Consider the following 22,013-nt stretch of genomic DNA (forward strand, 5'->3'; position numbering starts at 1 on the left):
ATTTTTTGTTTAGGAAAAATTTAGAGAATTAATCTAACAAAATTGATTAAAGACGTTTTGAATAGTGACATAATTCGGAAATCAAAGGGACTTTTGAATTTTTTCTTCGTAAGTGCTGAAGTAGATTCAGAAACTCTTCCGAGGCGTTGGTGGTAGCGGTTCTGTACTAAAAACATGAGGCCAAAAAGTTTAATGTTATGAGTTACCCCAAAATCAAATGGTGACCCTCCTAACCCACCCTCGTCGTGTCAAGCATTTCTTACATATTTAACGATTATTTATTTTGGTCATGAAATGTCATTTTGCGTATTTCTTATATTTGTTTCACCTATATTTCGTAATGCGAAATCTTTTTTGCATCATGAATAGCAATCGATTTTTTTTCTGTTATAAGTAACTATTTTTATGTATTTATATAAAATCAATGAATAAGTTATTTTCGTTTTCATCATATTTTTAATAATATGTTATAGAAAAGTTTAAAGGATTTTCTATTATGCAATTTTTGAAATTTCAGAAAATTATTGTTAAATTGAAAAATTTAATTTGAACTTGTTCGTAGTGCTTCATAAAAGATTAAACAATCAAATTATTCAATATTACGTGTGCAAACATCAGATCAAGTAGTACATATATTCAGTTATTAACTTGGTGTAAATATTGAGTTTGTTTATTGTAGTTGCGTTTTAAGAACCTTGCTCTTTTCATGGCTATTTCTTTTTTCAGCAAAATTTATGTCACTCTTATAGCTTTTATGAAAAATGCAAACTTTTCTATTCATAAATTTTAAATAAATATAAAAATATTCCTAATATGATTTAATATTGAAATTTACCTGTTACCTTTTTTATTTAATTTGATGACTAAAAAATGTCTACGTGCAATTTTTCCACTTTAATTGCGTTATTTGTTGACGGTATTATAGTTTTATTCTTAATTTTCATTTTAATGATAAAACATAATTTAATGTTTTTTAACTATGTTTAATGTACCTAATCCATACATTTTGACAATATTACTGAAATCTTAGTTATATGTTCAATTTAAAAAAAATCAATTGGTTATTAAACAGTCTCTTTGTTTTTCTTCCTTTTTTTTCTTTCTTTCTTTATTTTATTCTTTTCTTTTTTTTTTTTTTTTTGTTGTTCTTTGTCTTCCATCATACAGCAGTCAAAAAAGGAAAAACATAACTACACCCTATACAGATTTTACGTACTACGATCCAAAAGTTCGGGGGACAAGCTGTATAAAACCTTACCCAGAATAATTCACATAACACACCCACCTTCAAAAGGTCGCCATGAGGGACTATGATACTTCTTCCAGCGTTCATATAACTTTTGGAAACACTCATGGAAGCCATTTTTCGCTACCTTCTGTGATGAAGCTTTATCTTCTCCTGACGGAAGAAAGCGGCGCCCATGCAAATCTTTTTTGCAGACAACAGGTAAAAGTCATACGGAGCTAAGTCCGACGAAACGTTATGTTATTTGTTTGTCATATCAGAGTATTGACAAACCAAACCGTGCGTCCTCAGCATGAAAGTCGCCTTCTTCCTCACGATGAAGTTAAAGCCTTATAGGAAGTTGCGAAACAGGCTGCCAGTGCTTCTAAAAGCTATATGAAAGTTGGCAGAAGTGCATAGTCGTTCAAAGTGACAATTTTGTAGATAGATGTCCTTCGGTAATGTGAACTATTCAGGGTAAGGTTTTATACAGCTTGCCTCAAACTTTTAGATCATACTACGTACGTATGAGTTTTCAACTTACTATTTCATAACGTTTTTGAGTGACGCAAGTTTACGCGGATGAAGACATCACATCACAAGTGAGTTTGCGATAATTAACTAAGGATGAGTTCAAAATGGAAATTTCGGTCATCTATATGTTCTTAGGTACATATGCATGTACAGATGTGGCGAAAAAACTTGTGAAGTTTAAATTGGGTGATCGTAAAATATAAATTTAGGTCGAAATCTGATATATATATTTTGTGATTACAATTCCTTATTCGTCGAAAGAAAGTAAAATGAAATGAATCATGATTCTTTAAACCTGACAATCTTATCAATTTATTTCTGTTAGATTTTTTTTTTTTTTTTTTTTTGCCATCGGCCAACAACATCGGCCATCGGCAATCGGCCATTTGGAGGAAAACAATAGGGCATCGGCCATCGGCCATCTTTGAACAATCGGCATCGGCCCATCGGCCAAAAAATGCCATCGGTCGAGCCCTAATGGATATAAGCATCTTGGAAATAAGCTTGTTTTGCACGTCTGAGAGCACATAACCTAACTTTGCACCCAAACCTTGAGGTCCTTTCCGTTCTGTAATTAAAGCACTCGGTTAGCATCACAAAGGTCCGTGGTTCAAATCTCAACCCAGACAATCATTGTCCACGTAATGATGACCTTGTACGCCACAAACTGAACAAATCTGTGCACAAGAGAGCAGAAAGCAAAATATTCACTAATAAAAAAGTAAACTTTAAACAAGAAAAATATATATGTGGAAAATAGAAAAATAATTAAAGTGAATTTACCTTTAGAGAAGGTGTTTTCAAGCTCTCCAGATTCAGCAGTGCCCTTTGAGAAATAGTCGGCTGCTCGTCATCCAAGCTGTGAACCAGGTAGCAAAATGCACCGGCCAGGGCGGACTGCAGAAGGGGGCTGTTCTTCACGGTCGAGGGATCCACAAAATGTGCAATCATGGTCACTTTCTCCACTTAATCAGGAAAAAGAAATAATTATAAGGATTACAAAATACTGAATATAAATGCAAGATCTCTGCAATCACAATACAAAATATGTTACAGTAAAATCTCAATACAGAGAGTACCTTTACAACAAAATAAATGATCAGCCCTATTTTAATGGCTATTACATAGGCTAAATTCAATTCGAAATAAGTTCCTGCTTTAATGAACAAAATTTGTTATCCCTTGAAGTTTGTGGTTTGGGGATTTTATTGTACATCATTTATCTTACTGATGATGTACTCAATTATTTATTTCCTACCTACATAATGAATAAATAATTATAATAATGATAATTTTGATAATTAAAAAAATGACTAAATAAATAAAAGAGAAGTAATAAAAATAAATGAAAAAAAAAAGAAATGAAATAAAACAAAACAAATACATAAGTAAACAATGAAAAAAATTAATACATAAATATATCAAATTTGTGTTTGAAAAATTATATATTCCACAAACTTTTCTCCGTTAGCAGCACATAATACAACATTAACAGCAGTTAAAATTGAAGACACATATTTCCAGGCACAAGGAGCTCCCTTTTCAATGCAAAAGAAGACAGTTTGTGGGTGAAAAAGAAAACTAAAAGATGTTCCTTGTAAAACCTGAAACATATATCTGCCATTCTTACTGCTATTTTCAGTTTTGATGGTGGTATTACATTTATGACTTATTACACAAAGGTAAACATTTCATTTAGGCATACATAATGTTAACAAATTGTCTTTGCACATGTAGAAAGTAAACTATGTAACACAGAAGCAGTTAAGCTAACGATTAATAGATTACATTTGATAGTGCAGAATATTTATTTCAGATTGATGATAAATACTATTAAGTATTAGAATTTGTAAAATCCAAACTATTTGTATTTTTTGATTATTTGAATGTCTAAAAAAATGACATTCTAAACTCTTGTGAAATGATCTATTCAATGCCATAACCTATTAGATGCACCATCTCTGGCATAAAAGTGTAAGTTATATAGACAACTGCAATATGGAAATATATAAGTAATTTTTTTGTTAGTTAAATTCCTTTAGTTAGTTTTTGAACATCTTTAGATAGAAACATTAAAAATTAATAAATAAACAACTTTCAGTATATATAATGAAAGGCACATTACAGCTAAAAATGCTTCTTTTTTGGCAAGAAAGCTGCAAATTTACAAGCTCTTTCAGAATAAAATAAAAATTAAATTAAAAAAAAAAAAAAAAAAAAAACTAAGAATTTGTAGCTAGTACTTCATTTTTATAATACAAATAGTTGCATTGCCTGGTCCACCTTGAAAATAAAAATTGTGTCAAGTAATGTACATTCAACAATCAGGTTTAAATCTACATAAATAAAACAAATATACATATATGTATGTGTGCATGTTCTCTATACCAATCCAGTTTACGTCGTATATCGACCAAATTTGGCAGCGGTACGTGGGCACCCAAGAAGGAACGTTAGGGCATTTTCAAATTCCAAAAAAGAACCAAACCGTTCGAATTGCAATTTTAAAGCCCCCTCCCCAAAACGGCATTAAACGGCTCTTTCTACCAAAAATAATTATTCAATTTCTTTAATTCAGGTCCCATTCAAAAGCCCGCGAAAAACACCCAAAGAGTTTCTTCATTTCCTTCGAATTTCAAAAAAAAAAAAAAAAAAGGCTGTAACATGACCAGGAGAAAATTAAAAAGCACTGCTAAGCCCAATGAAACAGAAATTTCAACTCAGAAAACTATCATTTGCGCGATCCCATCTTAAATTAGCTTTCAGAAGGTTGCCATTTTTTTTCTTGGTTGTGACTAAATAAAATTTTGTTTTTGTTTTGAGGTAAAAATTTCCTCTTTTGATTATTAAGTGAAGATTTATCTTCTGTCTTCTTTCTTTTGGATTTTAGGTGTTGCGTTTCATTTATTCGGGAATTTTTGATTTGCCGTTTTCTTTCTTTAAAAATGATTATTTTGACGGGAAATTTAGTTTTTTTTTCCTCTCTAATTGAAGCCTGATTGTTGAACATGTGTCACTTACATAACTTTTATTTTCGAGGTAGACTGTGCAATGCAATGCAGCTAGTAAATAAATAAATAAATAAATAAATAAAACATCATGCAAAATTTTCTTCAAACAATGACGACAGATATTAAAATATTTTTAAGAAATTCAATCAAGAAAGATGGATTTAAAAAGCATAACCACGGAAACACAAAATAAAATAAGTTTAAGGAATTGAAATGCAAAAGAAAATGGTTAACAATTTGAATGGAAATGAGATTTTTTGAACTTGATTTAAAAAGGCTTGTAACTTTTTCTTTCGAGATAGAAACTTAGTTTTTCAACCATAGGTCAAGATAGATCTGATGCAAAAAATATAGCTTTTTCCAATGGCGTCAAAAATAAAACTGTGGGACAATTCCTTCACTTTTTGCCTAAATTTCAGCTAAGCCTAAAAAATCGAGCTAAAAACACAAATAACTCCTGCCGTAATTAAGTTAGAGCATTGAAACAAATTGCGTAGAACGTGGAAAATTCTACCCTTTCGAATGATATGTAATATGTGAAAGTAATTTTTGACCCCTATGTTTGGGAATTCATGTGAAAATTGGGCCTAAATTGGAATAAAAAAAGAATTACTCATCGAATTTTTTTTGAACTGATCTGCAAACCTTTCATGTGCTAAAAGAAAGATACTGTGAAAATTTCAGTGAAATCGGCCGTGTAGTTCTCGAGTATTGCGCGTTCACACAAACAGAAGCTTTCTGGACTTCATTTTATACTATGTAGAGATGCATGCTTACAATAAAGTTCTTGCTTCAATTATTCCAAACAACTTATTTAAGAAACCATACTTTGGATAAGATGGATTTAAAACTATATGAGGATGAAATTTGTGTGAGCGAGGGTTTCTACCCTCAGCTTACCGGCGGCATATCTGGTTCTCCAATCTTCATTGTGAAAATCTTTTTCTAGAATTTTCCAGAATATATGGGATCCAGATGGAAGTGTGATGGAATGGAGAAGCAAGCCCGTCACCAGTTGCGCAATGTGAGAAAATTCTACCTGAAGCAACTTCCAGAGGCTGCAAAAAAGACAAATTATGAGCTGCTGGCAAACTCTGAAGTGGAAAAAAGGAAGATTTGAATATTCATCTTTGTAGAACGGTGTGGAAGCTGAGTGGTCTCATGTCTAAACTGCACAAAAGTCAAAAGTACAAGTAAAAGCCATCAGTGATCCAGAACACCAAAGCTGTACATGGACTGGACTCGCCAACTGGACAGAGAGGCCATACCTATTAATATTTAGATTTACATGGCAAATATGAAAACAAGCATTCAAGTATAAGCTTTGGTAGATTGCAAATAAGCATTAAACTCTTTTTTTTTTTTTTGCAACTGTGAACAGAAAAGTTAATTTTAGGATATATCACCGCTGAAGGAAAGAAGTTCACCAGGAAGTTTAGGAAGTTCACCAGGATATATATAAAATTATACAAACTATTTGAAAAAGCAAATCATACACAAACTCAACCAAAGAGTTTACTCAGATGAGAAATACATACCTATTTTCACAAAAATGTTCTTTCTGTGCAATTATTATTGTTAATATTATTTTTTTTTACAATATAATTAAAGAAGATTGTTTAAAGTACATACTTTTGTTGACATTTTATTGATTACAGCAATTTCTTTCTCAACCCGTTTTCTGCGTGAATAATGTTCACAGCCTTGATTTTAGTCAGAAAATTATTCTAAATCATATTTATAGCTTTAAATTTTGAGCAAAAGCAAGGAAAACAGAAGAAGCTACTAAAAAATAAAGCAATTTAATAAATATTAACTCATTTAAATTTAAAATAAATATTCCTGAATTGTGACAATATGAATACTTTTTCACCTTTTACTACCAAATTCCCTTTCCCCCCTTAAAAAGCAATGAAATATTCAGTCTTTAAAACAATTTGAATCCTGTCAAATTCAAGGATACATAATAAAAATATTTTACATGATGCTCTCTGCATTTTAGTCTAGAGAACTCAAATTATAAACATGAATGAAAACTTTTCTTTCATTTACAAATACAAATACAAAAGTGACGACCAGCAACAGGTTCTGGGCCCAGCTAGACTAGTCCTAGTCAATTTGCAATCCCCAGTGAAGATCGGTACTGAGTATTTGGTACTGAGTATGCAAGAAAAAGAAATCCTGATAGAAATTAGAAATAAAATAATAAAAAATAAAAACAAATACATACTTTGTAACTAACGTATTCTCCTGACACCAAATCAAAAAGTCCCTATGATTATGAGCTGCTTTATTCAATACTTCAGAATGAAGACACATCACTTTCAGACAGGACAAAATATGATAGAGAACATCTGCATCTTCAAATGTTGAGAGGTCCTAAAAAATAAATGTATGGTTGAAATTAATGATTGTCTGGAAATCTATGAATGAAATAGAATCATCCAGGGATGAGAGTGGTCAGAGAGCAAAAAGGAGGAAATCCAAAACGATTTCGTAAAAAGTGATGATAACCGAAAAAATTTTGTGAAAGGGATGATATGCAAAACCACATCAAAATAGAACCTAGAAGCCACGGTGTTCAAAAATTCAATAAAAAATGGCTCAGTTATCCGTTTTAAAGGTAATAAGTATGTAATTGAGTATAAGTAATAATTTTGTACAATTTGCTGCATTCTACCATTTCTGACAAGAGTGTCTATTCCTAAATAAATCTTAATTTTGAAAAAGAGGCAACAATTTCTAACACCCGAGTCCTAGAACAAAGGGTTACGGGAGCTAGAGGTGAATCTTGGCTGCATCACACAATAGTGTCAACTTTTCATATTTTTTACAGAAAAATACATTTTTTTCCATTAAAAACATTTGAGTTTATAGTGTTAACCCCTTTCCTCTCACTCCCGTGAATATGCCGGGCTGGGGTTTCGATCTTCATTTCTCGCGCCCGTGATATTGCCGTGCTGGGGTGTGCAATATTAACGCGGCGAAACGATTAAAATCAATTCATTTCTATGACCCGAAATACATTTATTTCTTTTTTTATACACTAGATAGCAGCACCAGTCAATTTTAAACGAAATTGCAGATTTTAAATGTAATTGCAGATGCAGGAAGGAATTTTGGTACTAACTTACCAGATTGTGATGTTGGCCTCTGTATCTCAAGCTTTGAAATTTCTACACAAGAAAAATTTACTTATCTTTACTTATATTTTACAAAAGATTAATAAAATTCTCTTTTAATGTTTAAAAGACGTATTTCTTAAATTTTTGCTGCTTGCTTGTTGACTTTTCATAAAATTTAAATTTTTTTAAAAATTTCAATCCAAAAAATATTGAAAATGAAAAATTGAATGCACATGTTGTTCATACACTTATTTTTATATAATTTTCTTAAATAAAAAAATAGACAATTTTATGACTGTTTTCTTGAAAATTATCCGATTGTTAAGGGGTTAAACAAGTGAGAACATAAATTTTAAAATTAGGTCTGTTTGTAAAGTAAAAATTTACAACAAAGAGAAAAATCTAAAATTTCCTTATGTGGTAGAACATACTTTTCATAGTAAGAATTGAAAATAAATAAATATATATTTATATAAATGATTGGTTATCTTTTTCCTGGCATTGGAACCCAAAATTTGTTTTTAATAACTTCCTAATGCAATTTCGGAATCAAATGAACAACTTACAGCTGCCTCATTTAATCATGAAATCCCAAAACTTTTAACAGGCTGTAAAGCCTAAACCATTTGAGATTCACCATAAATATGTTTTACACTTTCTTAAATACAGGAAAAAAGTAATCATGCCAAGTTTCAATAAAATTCGAAAGTGCGGGTGCTAAGCCACATTTTTTGATTGACTTTTGCATTTTTTTCTAAAATAAATTAATGAAATAAAAATATTATTGAAATGATGAATAAAATAAGCAGATATAAGAAAGCAAATATTAAAAAACCACCGAACATTGAAAATAATTGAAATATTTGCAGGATGCAAAAAGATTGAAATTTCAAACGAGGCAGGCAACAAGTGCCCGTGTTTGACGTCATTGGCATGATTCCAAAGCACACGTTTTTTGGCAGATATCGCGGAGGATGAATATTCGAGGGGAAAAAAATAGAAAAAATAAGAAATCAGAGATCGAAAATTGAAAAAAAATCGTATTCTTTTCCGATTTTTGAGAAAAACAAGGCCTGAAAAGGGAGGAAAAGTAGGAAAGGTTTTAAAAGCCAACAGAAAAAAGCTGGAATTCCGGCAAAAGCCGGAAAAATTTCATCCTTGAATCACAAAAATTTCAAATTTCTTGACAAACAGGAATGCCATGAAAATGACACTGTACAGTCATACAAGATACATTAACCAGACCCGTCATTTGGGAAATATAAAAAAAGTATCTGAAATAGTTGGCAGATGTAGAAAATAGTTTCTGGTATGGTCTTCCATTGTTTTAAAAAATAATATAAAATATAATAATAAATTCAGTTGTGCCCAACCTCTTTTTATCTAAGGGCACACCAAGTAGAAAAATGATTCTCTCTGGCCAGAACACACATACAATTTCAAAATGTTTAAAATATTTCATAGTAGCATGGGGAAACATGGCAAAGGAAAGAAAATCGCAAACCAAGAAATGATGTTATTATACTTGATGCTAATTTTATTAATTGCATTTGATTTCTGGAAACCAATGTCTGAATATTTGGCTGAAATTTTGTGATATTGGTAGTTTTTGATTTGAAAATTTGATTTTTGGTTTTTGATTTGTAACACTGAACAAAACAATGGCCTGCATGAGTCAGCTTTGCTGTGCATGTGGCCCACGGGCCACATGCACGGGGTGTGTAATACTATATTAATGCAATGATATTTCAATAAATAGACATATTGTGACAGCCTGGTATATAAGCGAGACCACTCATGGCAGGGGGCTAGACCTACACACAGGGCAAATGTTTCGAAAATTTACTCTTAACAACCCTTGAAAAAAAGGAACTTTAACAAACATTTTCCAGACTTCAGTAAAACCCTTTTAAAGGAACATGAAAGAAACAAATACCAAAGTCAACCAGTTGTAGTTGCGAGCTGTGCTTTGATTTTTTCATTAGTATTGAAGATCAAGAAAATATACCTTCAACAGAACATGGAACAACTGCAACTGAGGTGGTAGCTCTTCCATAGCAAACTTGCATTTTTCAGGGGTGGTATGTTTCATTCCATCTTGAGAAACAAAATGCAAGGAATCTTCAGTTTCATCAGCTACAGAGGATGTTGCACCAGTACTTTTAGCAGCTAAAAAATTTCTCTACATTAACTGTGCATTTAAACATTTTAAATATACACACTTTTAACAAATAGCATAGATTTATGCTAAAGTAGAAATAGATTCTAATGACCCACAGATATTTGTGCTGTTACACACATTAATACAGATATTCTATAACACATCATCCAAAAATTTTTGCTAAGTTTTATTCAGATTATCTCGGGAAAAAAGGCAATACCCATTTGAAAAGGGTCAAAGGAGGATCACTAGTTTGCGAAGTGGACCTTTAGATTCAGAACCAAAAAGATCTAATATGTATAGCCTAGTGAGTAAGGAATAGTCAGAAGAAAGTCAGCTGTTTATTAGGACAGGAAAAGCTACAGGTTAAATTTTTCACAGAAAGCACAATCAGAGGTCATTGTTTTAAGGTTTTCAAATCCCAGCCTAATCTTGAAACGAGGAAGAATTCAAACTTCAGATGGGTTGTTAGCATATGGAATAGTTTGCTGAAAGCAGTTGTTACTTGCAATGGGGTGAATAGTTTCAACAGGACAGTATATAACCATTGGGGATTGATAAACGTACTAGGAGAAGTTCAACAGAGGATCCAGCTTCTGGTTTTGCTCAGTTTTAGGTTCTGTATGGTCCCTAAAAGGGGGGGGGGATTCCTGAAGACAATAACCCCTCTAAATCCACATCTGCACTAGCCTAGCAAGACACAAAAAATAGCAATGGGGAGGGGGGGGGGTTCTCGTTTGTGTTTGAACTTCTCAATAACAATAAAAGTAATTTCTTACCAAGGTACTAAAGAGGGTATAAAAAGAGAAAGAAAAATCTTGAAATTAATCTCTCAAGAAAGCAGTCAATTGCTGTACATAATTTTAACATTAAAAAGTATCTACAGAAATTAAATTCAGTATTTTTTGGAAGAAAAATAATTTTAAATAACTAGAGTCTATAATATCAATCTTCAAAACTCTTTTTCATCTAAAAGGAAACACTCAGAAAGAAAGAGGTTGCATGCAAACGAAATCATAGTATGGTTCAATCACAAATAAAACATTACTCTTAAGTATGATCCTATAGTATTCACGTACAATTTAAAAGAGGAACACATAAGAATTTTTTAAACTTTAATGAATTTTTATATGATGGTTAAAATATTTCAAAGCAACCTTCCGGAAACACAGATACCACTTTTTAGCTAAATGCAATCAAACACGAAGGCACTTCTTCCAAATCCATACGTAATTGAAATAAGAGTACAATAGCATGATATTATGTCTTTAATTCAGACTTGAAAATACCCCTTTGTCCACAGTTATGTTTTTCAAAAAATAAATAAATATATTATATACATTTATAGCCAGTGGCGGATCCAGAGGCCTGTTTTGGGGGGGGGGGGGGGCGATTTTATCCGTGGGCGATTGGTCCACAAAAAATTTGGGGAAGGGGTCAGAGAAGTCACGGGAGGGGGGATGTGGGCAGCGCCCTTATTTATTTATTTATTATTTTATTTTAAATTTTGTAAAATTGGGCTATGGTATTTTTTGTTGTTGGTTAAATGATCGTCTCAAAAAAAAAAAAAAAAAAAAACCTAGGGACACGACCTGAAATCTCGAGACAAATATCAACAGTAGACTTCCTTCTTTCGATTCAAAGCTCCAATTTAATTTTCATCAAAAAACGTGACAAACATTTAAAGTACCCTTATTAAGTCAATTCTTCTTTCTTTAAACACGTGAATCGATCAGCACCAGCATTTTCCAGTCGATCTATAACTTTGAAGTTAGAAAAATGGAGGGGCAGTGCCCCTTTGTTTTTGAAAAGGAGGGGCAGTTGCCCCCACGAGCCGCCTATGATTCCATCCCATCCGTTCTCACATGCGCTCAAAAGTATCGGACGCACAAAAGCTATTTCGTTGCGAAGATCATTCATGAGCTTTTAAATTGAGTCTTACAAATAAAGGAAATACATTCCCTTATATCGGCATTTTTTATATATTTTCTCTCATCCTATTACGGAAAGAAAAAAAATACCATTCTAATGTAACGTGGGATTTTCAGAGATCAATATGACATGGATTTATGAGGCATTTCTATGAATCTCCTCGGTAATACATTTTTTGAATAAAAATAATGTCTAATGATTGCAGAAAAAATGAAAACAAGCAACTACCAAAGTTCACTATAACTACAAATAGCGGCAGTAAAAAAACGCGAAACAAAAGTTTAAATAAAGATATATCGAAATAAATCTTGTAACAAAAATTGCTTTTATGATAGAACCAGAAGCAAATAAAGCAGTTAATTTTCGTTATACAAAACATAATTTTCCACTATTTAACCAGTATTAAAATAAATTTAGGATCTAAATAAAACGTTTTAAGTGTAGTTTACTTTTGTTTGAATAAGATTTTACTAGGAAATGCGAAATACAAGAGACAGAAAAGATCTTTTAACAATTAAAAAAAAAATTGATCTGTTAAAAAACCATATTCTGTTACAGCATTGTTAAATTACACTTAATCAGTGGCGTAGCAAACTTGGATGTCAACCGGGGTGGTAATCTGAGCTATCACCCCTCACCCCTCCCCATCAACCGAAGGCGAAAAAAAAACCTTATTCAATGTTCGATGAAAGAAACAAAGTTCATACAATATTCATAAACAAAACGAAATTGTGTCCCCCCCCCCCCCGAGAGGGATATCATCCGAAATAAACGTTTCCCTCGTATTGATACCAATGCATTTGAGAGATTATAAAACATATGCGAATTTCTGTTGGTATTTACATTTTTCCGGAACTCTTACATGCGTTTTGGGTGTCTCCGCCCCCCCCCCCCCCGCCCCACTCCATATGAGTACCAGCCGCCTCAAATGCCCTTCTAGTGAGACCAATATGTTTGATAGAAAAAAAATATTTTTTTTTTCATGTTGGAAATAAAATTCAGAATTGAAACATCGAAATTTCTCATATTCATTTTAGTGTCACACTCTAGGGGGTGTCACCCAGCTTATCCCCGCCCTGCAAAATAATTTTTAATATAAATTGAAATGTTGGGGAATTTTTTTTAGAATTAAAGCATTTAAATTTTTCAAAAAAAGTTGAAGATCAATTTCGAGTGCCACCTGGGGCAAACCCATCCGCGCCACCGTAGCAATGCTACTTTATCAACTCACATTTTTATATAAAATAATTAAATTTATCAAATAGATAAAGGAGAAAAAAAAACCCCCGTATTTTTCATATCAATCAACTAAAAAACCGCAAATTCAGGGAATATGTAATACCCCCCCCCCCCTGGAGCAAAAATAAAACTTATGTATGGCACCAGTTATAAATATGCAGGAATGATTACACCTTCGAACGATATAAAACAAACGCTGAGAAGGAAATACGCTTTCAATTTTTAACATTTATCATTTAAATTTTGAGCATAAATGAAAAAAATTTAATGTATAAATTTTGAATTTGAAAAAAAATTAGATTATTCTTCAGAAAGTGTTCAAACAAAAACGATTTATTTTGGTATGCAACCTAATAGTAAAAAAAAAAACCCACGAAGTCTGTTTGGGGGGGGGGGCGATCGCCCCAATCGCCCCCCCCCCTGTGGATCCGCCACTGTTTATAGCACAAATTGCAAAAATTATTATTATACATTTATTTTTGAATAACAAGGCAGCCCTTTATTAAAGCTGTCAACTTAGAGATGCTAAGTTCCATACAGCTCACAATTTACACACTGTGTGGAATTAAGAGCTGCTCCAAAGACATCTATGTCCAAATTTGAGTATTCTGTCAATTAAAAATTAATACTGAATAATTTTAGAAAATAATATCTTCAAATAGCATACTTGAATCACTTTGCAATACTGTGGTCTGCTCTGAACTGGAAGCAGCCCCCTTTTCTCCAGAAGTAGCAAGAAGAGTCTCAGCAGACCCTTTGGTACTTGTTGAGCCAGCCTCTTCTTTTCGTGGTGAATGCATCTCGGGTTCATGCTGATTTTCCATTTTGGCCTTTTGTGGTGAAGTTTCCAGTTTTGGATCTGATACAAAAGCTTCACTGGGAACCTAAAGAACAGCGCCTACTAATTAGACACCTTTTCTGAATGCGTCAAAACAAGAAGGTTAGCCTTAACTATTTGAGGTTCAGTTTAAAAAAAAAGTTTTTCCCTCCAGGTAAGTCCAAAGAGATAATAAAATGTGATTGTAGAGTATTATATATAACTCAAGTATCCTAGGATTGTGTTTCGAGATGGCATTTAAAGTTCACAAAAACAACACAGCAGCTTAAACACATGTTGGGTACTGCCTGACATAAGATTGCAACAGCAAACTTTTAAGGTCGGCCTGAATCCAACAGAGGACCTCAGTGGGTTAATAGCTTCAGAAATTTACAAAAATATTTTGCTTTTTTTTTCAAAATATATTACAGAACATCAATAAACATAAAAGTTGTTTACAAAACAGAAAAGATTGATTTTAAGTTGAAAAATCTGGAAACTTTAAACACTTGATTTGCAACATTACAGTAAAAATAATGCTCAAAAATGCAGTAAAATACTTGATTCAAAGACAAGGTAAACTTATGGGTGTCGTTTTTCATGCTTAAATTTCTTTGTGACATGTCAAATATAATTACAGTGGAACCTCAATAACTCAACACCCCAAGCAAGCATAAAAAAATGTCGACTTAAGAGGATATCAACTCACTGAGGTTCCATAATTTTAATTCCTTAAAGAGTTTCTGTATCACTTACTTACTAATGCTTAACATTCACATTATGAAAATCAATTCCAGTAAATTGACTTTCCTTTTTCTTAACTTTTCTTTCCTTTTGAACTAATATTATTTGAATACCTCATGAGGAATAAATCCACAATTTTTGAAAAGAGGTGCAATCTTCTTATCAGTGAGGTCTGTTAAACATCTCATGATGCCTTTTTTCTCTAGAGAACTCCCTCCCCCCTCCCCCAGAGACATTTATCCAACACTTTCCTGGCCTTTTAGAGCTGCACTACCTGCACAGAGAGCAAAAATTGAACCAGAATAGCAATTGGATGTCAACTTATAGGTATTCCTGGAAATATGTGTCAAGCTAGAGCAGTGGCGGATCTAGCCGATTACTTTGGGAGGAGCCATCCGAAATTTTTGAACAAACAACCCTAGAAATGTTATTAAATTTTCATTTATCTCTAGAGACCTTAGGTGATAGAGGGGGGGGGGGGGGAGATGGAATTTTCCTCAAAAATGTTTCAAAAATTGACGTTTTTGAGTACTTTTGGAAAATTAGAGTCCTAAAACATTTTTTTAGGCTGATGATGTAAGAAGAAAAGTCAGTGTTCGGGTGCTGACCCCAAAATACTTTTGAAAAATGGTGCTTCAAAACTGAAATATTCTGCTTTTTTGTGTTGAGAAATTGGGAGAGGGAGTGGGAGCTCTTCCAGCTATTCTGCTGCTAAGCATAAAAACGCACATTTAGGCAATGCTTGCTGACATTACAGGGGGAGCCAGTGTGCTTGGAACCCCCCTTCCTAAAAATATTTGGCCATTGAGGCTCTAAAACCCCAATTTTAAGCAATTTTTGGACATGTCAGAGAAAGGAGTGAAAGATTCCCCCCAAAACACCTCATTTGAAAGCTATCATCAGGATATTAAAGGGGAGGGAGGGGGGAACTATTAGACATCACATTTGTAATTGAAGCCCCAAGAAGACCATTTAAGCTGCTTTTGGGCAAGTTAAAGGGATAAGGGCTGGGTAAGCTAACCTCTTCGTTGAAAAATTTCCCAAATTGAAGTCCTATAATATGCAATTTTTGGTTACCTTTTGTTGCATTTATGGAGGAGCATGGGAAAAGGGGTATCTCCTCCAGAATAGTTTCGAAATTAAAGTCATAAAAACACAAATTTAGGCTCCCGTTGGTCCTGTGAGCAATAGGTGTACTCCGAAGACAACAGTATTTAGAGGTTGTCTAAGTGTCATGAAGTTGGAACAAAGAAATGATGTAAATGATACAGCAAAAATTTGGAAATAATAGTTCTGTTTCGAGGAGAGGGATATAATTTCTCTCTCAATTAAGACCTAAATTTCTTTTAAAGTAAAATAAATGCGTTAAATTTTATCCTAACATTGCATTTTTTTTTCTTTTAAAAAAAGAATTCCTACAATCACAAGATTTCAGGAGGGGGCCAAGACCTTAATGGCTCCCCTCTAGATCTGCTCGAGTTAGAGGTTTTTGCCCATTGAAATAAGCATTTAGTCAACCATAGGAAAAAGTAATGTCAAGTTATCTCGTGTGTTGAGTTACTAAAGTTTCACTAAATATCTATATATTTTACAAGTTTCATTTCAATTCATTAATTATTTATTTTAAAATCTTGTTAACAAGCTCACCAACGCTTGCACAACATGTAAAACATAACATGTCATGAAGTTCAGATCATCACTAGAGCACTAGAGCATCACTAGAGAATGCTCCTGCAAAAAAAAAAAAAAAAACTTATAATCAGTGCCCTCTAAATTAGAAACGCCATGTCCCCCGAGCAACTACAAACATAGGGTCGCGTTCAGTTGTGCTCCATGGTCCCGTTTAACTCACTTTGTAATATATTTGTATTTATTTTCCTTTGGCAACAAAAAGAAATGTTAATTGAAAATAATCTGTACAGTTTGTTTTGTTATTTTCAGAAAAAATATTGTACTTTTGTTTTACCAGTTTATGCAGTTGTTACTTACATCAGCCATAGTGACTTCCATGACAGGGGAGAAGTACTCAACAAGCATCAGAGCAAGCTGGAAGAAAATGGCACACACCTCACAGAATAGACACTGGCTTCCCTCCCCTACCTCCTGGCAAGAGTGACTTCCCTCCCAAGGTGCATCAGTCAAAGCCTTCAGCAGCAACAGCACACTTTGAGCATCTGAACCATCAAAACCCTTATGCAGAGGAATCTCTTGAAGCTCTAACTGTAATAAAAACATAAAAAAAGTTATATAAAAAGCATAAAAAAGGCAGTGAGAAGCAAAGGGACGTAAGAATCAAAATAAAAAATTGGAGATAACCTGAACAAATGGGAGGAGAACCTCTCCTCTGTTTCGGGGCAAGAGATAAAACTAATGTCTCTGGTATAAGCTGTACAGAATAATTAAGAAAAATCTAGGACTGCAACTTTATACACATTTTGCTCAAAACTTGAAAATGTCCACTTTCATCCCCTTGCTTCTCTCCGCCACAAATTTAAAAAATCATGATCTATTTACAGTTAATAGTAATTACAGCGAAGCTTTTCAACGTAAAATCACAACAATTTTTTTTCTACCTTTATAAAATGTTTCTATGTTACACTTGATTGCAGCAAAACAATAAACTAGGATTTTCATTTCAAATTTTAGTGAACAACTTTAGTTTTGGAAATATGTCAGTTTAAGTACATTTTGGAAAACTGAATAGTGTGAGGTCATGAACTCTGACTTTGTAATTTTACTAATATACCTAAAGTTAATCCATTGTCATTATTCTTTTTTTAAATTAAACTTTTATTTAATTATTTTGGAATAACATGGCATGAGGGCTACATTGCTGAAAATTTTTATGACCTTCAATAATAGCTTGTGCACTTCAAAAATCCTGTGTAATAGAATGGCAGACTTGCCATATCATTGAATAATTATTACCACAGGCTCACTTAATTATGGAAAGTTTCCATTGAGGACATGCCAAGTTTTAAATAACAAATGATAGCAATCCTTTGTTTAATCGAGAGTGGCTAGCACGGAAAACAAAAACAAGGTTCTAGAAAACACCTGTCCTTACTCTCTGAATGGTCAAAAATCTTGCTGAAAATGATATATCGAGGCATTAATCTATTTCGAAAAGATTTAACACCTTTTAAAAGTCAGATCAATCAAAGATTTTTAATTGATTCATTGACATTCCATTCCACTCCATAGATGCACCTTGAAGTTACTCCTAAAATTTGAATGGTTTTTGCATCAGGACTCTTGTACTCCTTGTACCCAACTCTTGTACCTTATGTATAAACTTTGTCCTTCCCCTTTTTAAATTATATATATATACCTACACATATGAGACACAACCCAAAAAAACAAAAAACACAGAACATTGGAAACGTATATTGTGCTAATGCTTCAGAAGTCAGATCCACAGCATTAATGTAAAGCTGCAGGAAGAGCTTCTCTCTCTCTCTCAAAAAAAAAAAAAAAAAAAAAAAAAGATTTAATTGATGGAATTCATTTTTATAAACAACTGTTAAGTTGCCTATTATATATTCCTACACATATATATATTCCTATGCTGGGCTGATGAGTGCTAATAAGCACGAAACTGCAGTCCTCGGCTGGAAATGACTGAGCTGACGGTGAATTTTATGTATTTCTGCTTTAGCCCTTGCTAATGCCTCCCCCCCCCCCCCAGTAATTTACTTAATATACCATGCCTTGCCTTCAATCTTCGAGTTGAACCGAACCATTACTTCGGTCACTTGTCTGGTCTGTGCTAATTCTATATTAGCTACCAGTTTGTTTAGCACCCTTGGCTTCCGTAAGAGATTTTCCATTTCCAGCTCAATCGCTTTCTTATGCCTAGCCGATGAGTGCTAATAAGCACGAAACTGCAGTCCTCGTCTAGAAATAACTGAGCTGGCAGTGAATTTCGTGTATTTCTGCTTTAGCCCTTGCTAATGGGTGGTAATTTACTCAATATAACTGTTAAGTGTTGATACAATAGGCTCCGGTAGATGGCATATGCATTTGTGCTACAACAAGATACTGACATCTTAGCTTTATGAAGGCATTGATTCAAAGTCTGTATAGTCCAATCTACATCATGGATGCTTAAAAATATTTTTGTATTTTTAACGTAGTTATTAAAAAGGGTTAGCATACAAAAATGTAGAGACTACTGCAAAGTTAGCATTTTAACTAATTATTCCATGGTTGACGTTTTTTTTTTTTTTTTTTTTTTGTATATTTTGAGAGAAAACTTATATCAAGAAAATTGGATAGCAGATTTGAAACATAAAAAAGGCTTCAAATTAAAGAAATACATATTATGATTTTTTAATAAAATATCAATGTTCCCATCAGAATACAATTAGCCCTGTTAAAAATCATAAACAGATGTTTAGAATTTGAAAGTGACAAAGAGCTGAAGCTAATGCCAACCTGTTTGATCAAGATGTCCAACATCAGTATGTAGCATGGTAGGTCTATTTCGGCATCTGACTTGTACTCCACGTCCAAAAGAGGGTTCTCTTCCCCCACCACATTGGCCAGATTCATACGTGCCTTGTGAGCACGTTCTGTAACTTTTGGATCCTGTGACGCCGAAGAGATCAGGAGAGATGTCTGGAGGTCCTGACTTTCTTTCCTGGTGGTGATACCTTCTACGCCATTCATGAACATCTCATAGAGCAGTTCCATGGGGACCGGGACTTCCAACATAGTTAGAATCTAGAAGACCATACATCAGAATGAATTTTTTTTCTGTTCCAGCATTTACAGAAATGGGAATCAGAATATAGTGCTTTTTAAAAGATAATATTGAGACTTTTCTATTCTTAAAATAGCTAAGTTGATAAATCAGTAACCTTAATTTCAGTTAGTAGTTGGAACATTGGAACTATGGGGTAAAAAAGGTTGTTTCAACATAATAATGACAATTCACTGAGTTATTGAGCACAAAAAAAAAAAAAAAAAAAAAAAAAATAATCAGACATGTTCTTTTGGATCACAAGGAACCCCTTTTTCAATGCAAAGAGAAGTGAACTTCAGATTTCAAATTCATTTATAATTATGAATTCAAAGCTGCACAACTAATTCTTTTTAACTGAGATTTGTCTAAAATCAATATTTTTTATGATGAAGTACTGAATTAAAGCAATAACAAAAATAAACATACCTGCAGCCAGTATAAAGCCTGCTCTTGGACAGGGGAAGATGTGCTCTGAAACCTCATGCTAAGAAATTTGTACATTTGTTTAGTATCAAACCCCAAGGGGCTCAGATCTGGATCTAAAACTCGGCTGCAAAAGAAAAATGTAAGGATTAAAACACAATTATAAAATCAGTAAAATGTACTAAAATTACTCCATGGAATAAAATTTAACATAGCTTTCTTCACCAATCTGATGAACAAATATTTTATAGTAAAAATATTTGCCTATCTGACCAGGTTAAACAATATACAATAGAGCTATTCCATGGAAAAGCCAGCATTTGTCCTGCACTTAACACCTAATATATTTCATTAAAATAATTACACTACTGGTCATTAAAATTGCTACACCAGGAAAAAATGCAGGTAACAAAATGATATTTATTGCACATATATATTAAGTTGGAAATAACAAAAAATAAAATTTTCAAGATATTTGGATGAATAGATCCTGAGAAATTAGTACCCAGAACTACCACCATTGGCAGCAATAACAGCACTTATACGCTTGGGCATTGAATCATACAGAGATTAGATGACATGTACAGGCACAGACACTTCTGCAGCTTCAACCCAATGCCACAGTTAATTGACCGTAGTGGCTGGCGTTAGCTGACGAGTCAGTTGTTCAGCAACCATTGACCAGACATTTTCTATTGGTGAGTGATCTGGAGAACGTGCTGGCCAGGGCATCAGTCGAACATTTTCCGTATCAAGGAAAGTCTGCACAATACCAGCCACATGCGGTTGTGAATTATCCTGCTGAAATATAGAGTTCCTTAGGGCTCGAATAAAGGGTGGTGGCACGGGTCATAACACATCAGAAATGTAAAGCCGACTATTCATACTGCCGTCGATGCGAACAAGAGGTAACCGAGATGTGTATCCAATGGCACCCCACACCAGTACGCCAGGGGATGGGCTAGTATGACGATGGCGTATGCAAGCTGCCAGTGTGTGTTCGCCACGATGCCGTCAAACACAGATGCGACCATTATGATGTTGTAAGCAGCACCGGGATTCATCAGAAAAAATGACGTCTCACCATAGGTACACACAGGCTCATCGCTGATCACACCATTAAAGGCGCTCCTGCCTGTGATGCAGCGTCAATAGTAGGAGCAGCCGTGGTCTCCGAACTGACAGTTCATGCTGCTGAAAACGTTGCCGAACTGTTCGTGCAGACACTTGTTGTCTTGCAAATGATCTCATTTCTTGACTCAGGGCTCGTGACGTGGCTGTACGATCCATTAAGATCATGCGGATAACATGCCTATCCTTTCCGCTGCTAGTGATAACTGGCTGTTGAGAACCAGTACGGCGATCTGTATTACCATCCTGAACCCATCGAAACCATATTCTGCTAACCGTCATTGGATCTCGACCGACACGAGCAGCAATACTGCGATAGGATAAAACGCAATCCCGGTAGGCTACTATTCGACCTCTATCTCAGTGGCAGAAACGTGCTGATACGCATTTCTTCTTCTTACACGAGGAATCACAATAATTTTCCACCACGCAACAACCTTCAAATTGAATTTGCACATGGGAAAATTGGCTGTACAAATTCCTCATTTGAATAAATTGTAGGTGTCGCTGCGGGCACCTGCGTTGTCTGAATGGGCTGAAAAGCTAATCATTTGCATATCACACCATCTTCTTCCTGTAATTTACACTTCATGTCTGTACCATGTCACCTTCTTGGTGTAGCAATTTTAATGGCCAGTAGTGTATTTTAAAAGGTATATAGAACAAAATCCTAAATTAATGTAGTCTTCAAAGTGGCCTGGTAGTCAGTTTTTAAAACTTAGGTTTTGAAAAAATTCCGGGGAAACGTTTTCAAACCCCATCCTTTGCCCTAGCATGATTAAAGATGTCCTACACATGAGTATTTAGGACTGCAATTCCTAAAAATCATGAGTGTGCTCCCAATGTAACCCACAAAAAACGCCCTCTCAATTAATTATTCACAGTTGAATAAATTCCATCTATCGGACTTTTATTTAAAAAAAC

The 22,013-nt window shown here is 33.8% G+C and overlaps 1 protein-coding gene across 1 annotated transcript in view; it reads right to left on the reverse strand.

Moving 5' to 3' along the window:
* The window catches only part of LOC129220600 (protein unc-79 homolog), a 144,637-nt gene that overhangs the window by 66,220 nt on the left and 56,404 nt on the right, over positions 1 to 22,013 (reverse strand). Inside the window, exons 19-26 of the mRNA XM_054855029.1 lie at positions 19,962 to 20,085; positions 19,226 to 19,513; positions 16,778 to 17,008; positions 13,895 to 14,111; positions 9,904 to 10,064; positions 7,001 to 7,149; positions 5,671 to 5,828; positions 2,543 to 2,724 (exon numbers count right to left, since the gene is read on the reverse strand). Coding sequence (XP_054711004.1) covers positions 2,543 to 2,724; positions 5,671 to 5,828; positions 7,001 to 7,149; positions 9,904 to 10,064; positions 13,895 to 14,111; positions 16,778 to 17,008; positions 19,226 to 19,513; positions 19,962 to 20,085 — 1,510 coding nt within the window. The remainder of the gene's footprint in view (positions 1 to 2,542; positions 2,725 to 5,670; positions 5,829 to 7,000; positions 7,150 to 9,903; positions 10,065 to 13,894; positions 14,112 to 16,777; positions 17,009 to 19,225; positions 19,514 to 19,961; positions 20,086 to 22,013) is intronic.

Source organism: Uloborus diversus, chromosome 4, assembly GCF_026930045.1.
Source record: "Uloborus diversus isolate 005 chromosome 4, Udiv.v.3.1, whole genome shotgun sequence".
Lineage (NCBI taxonomy): Eukaryota > Metazoa > Arthropoda > Arachnida > Araneae > Uloboridae > Uloborus > Uloborus diversus.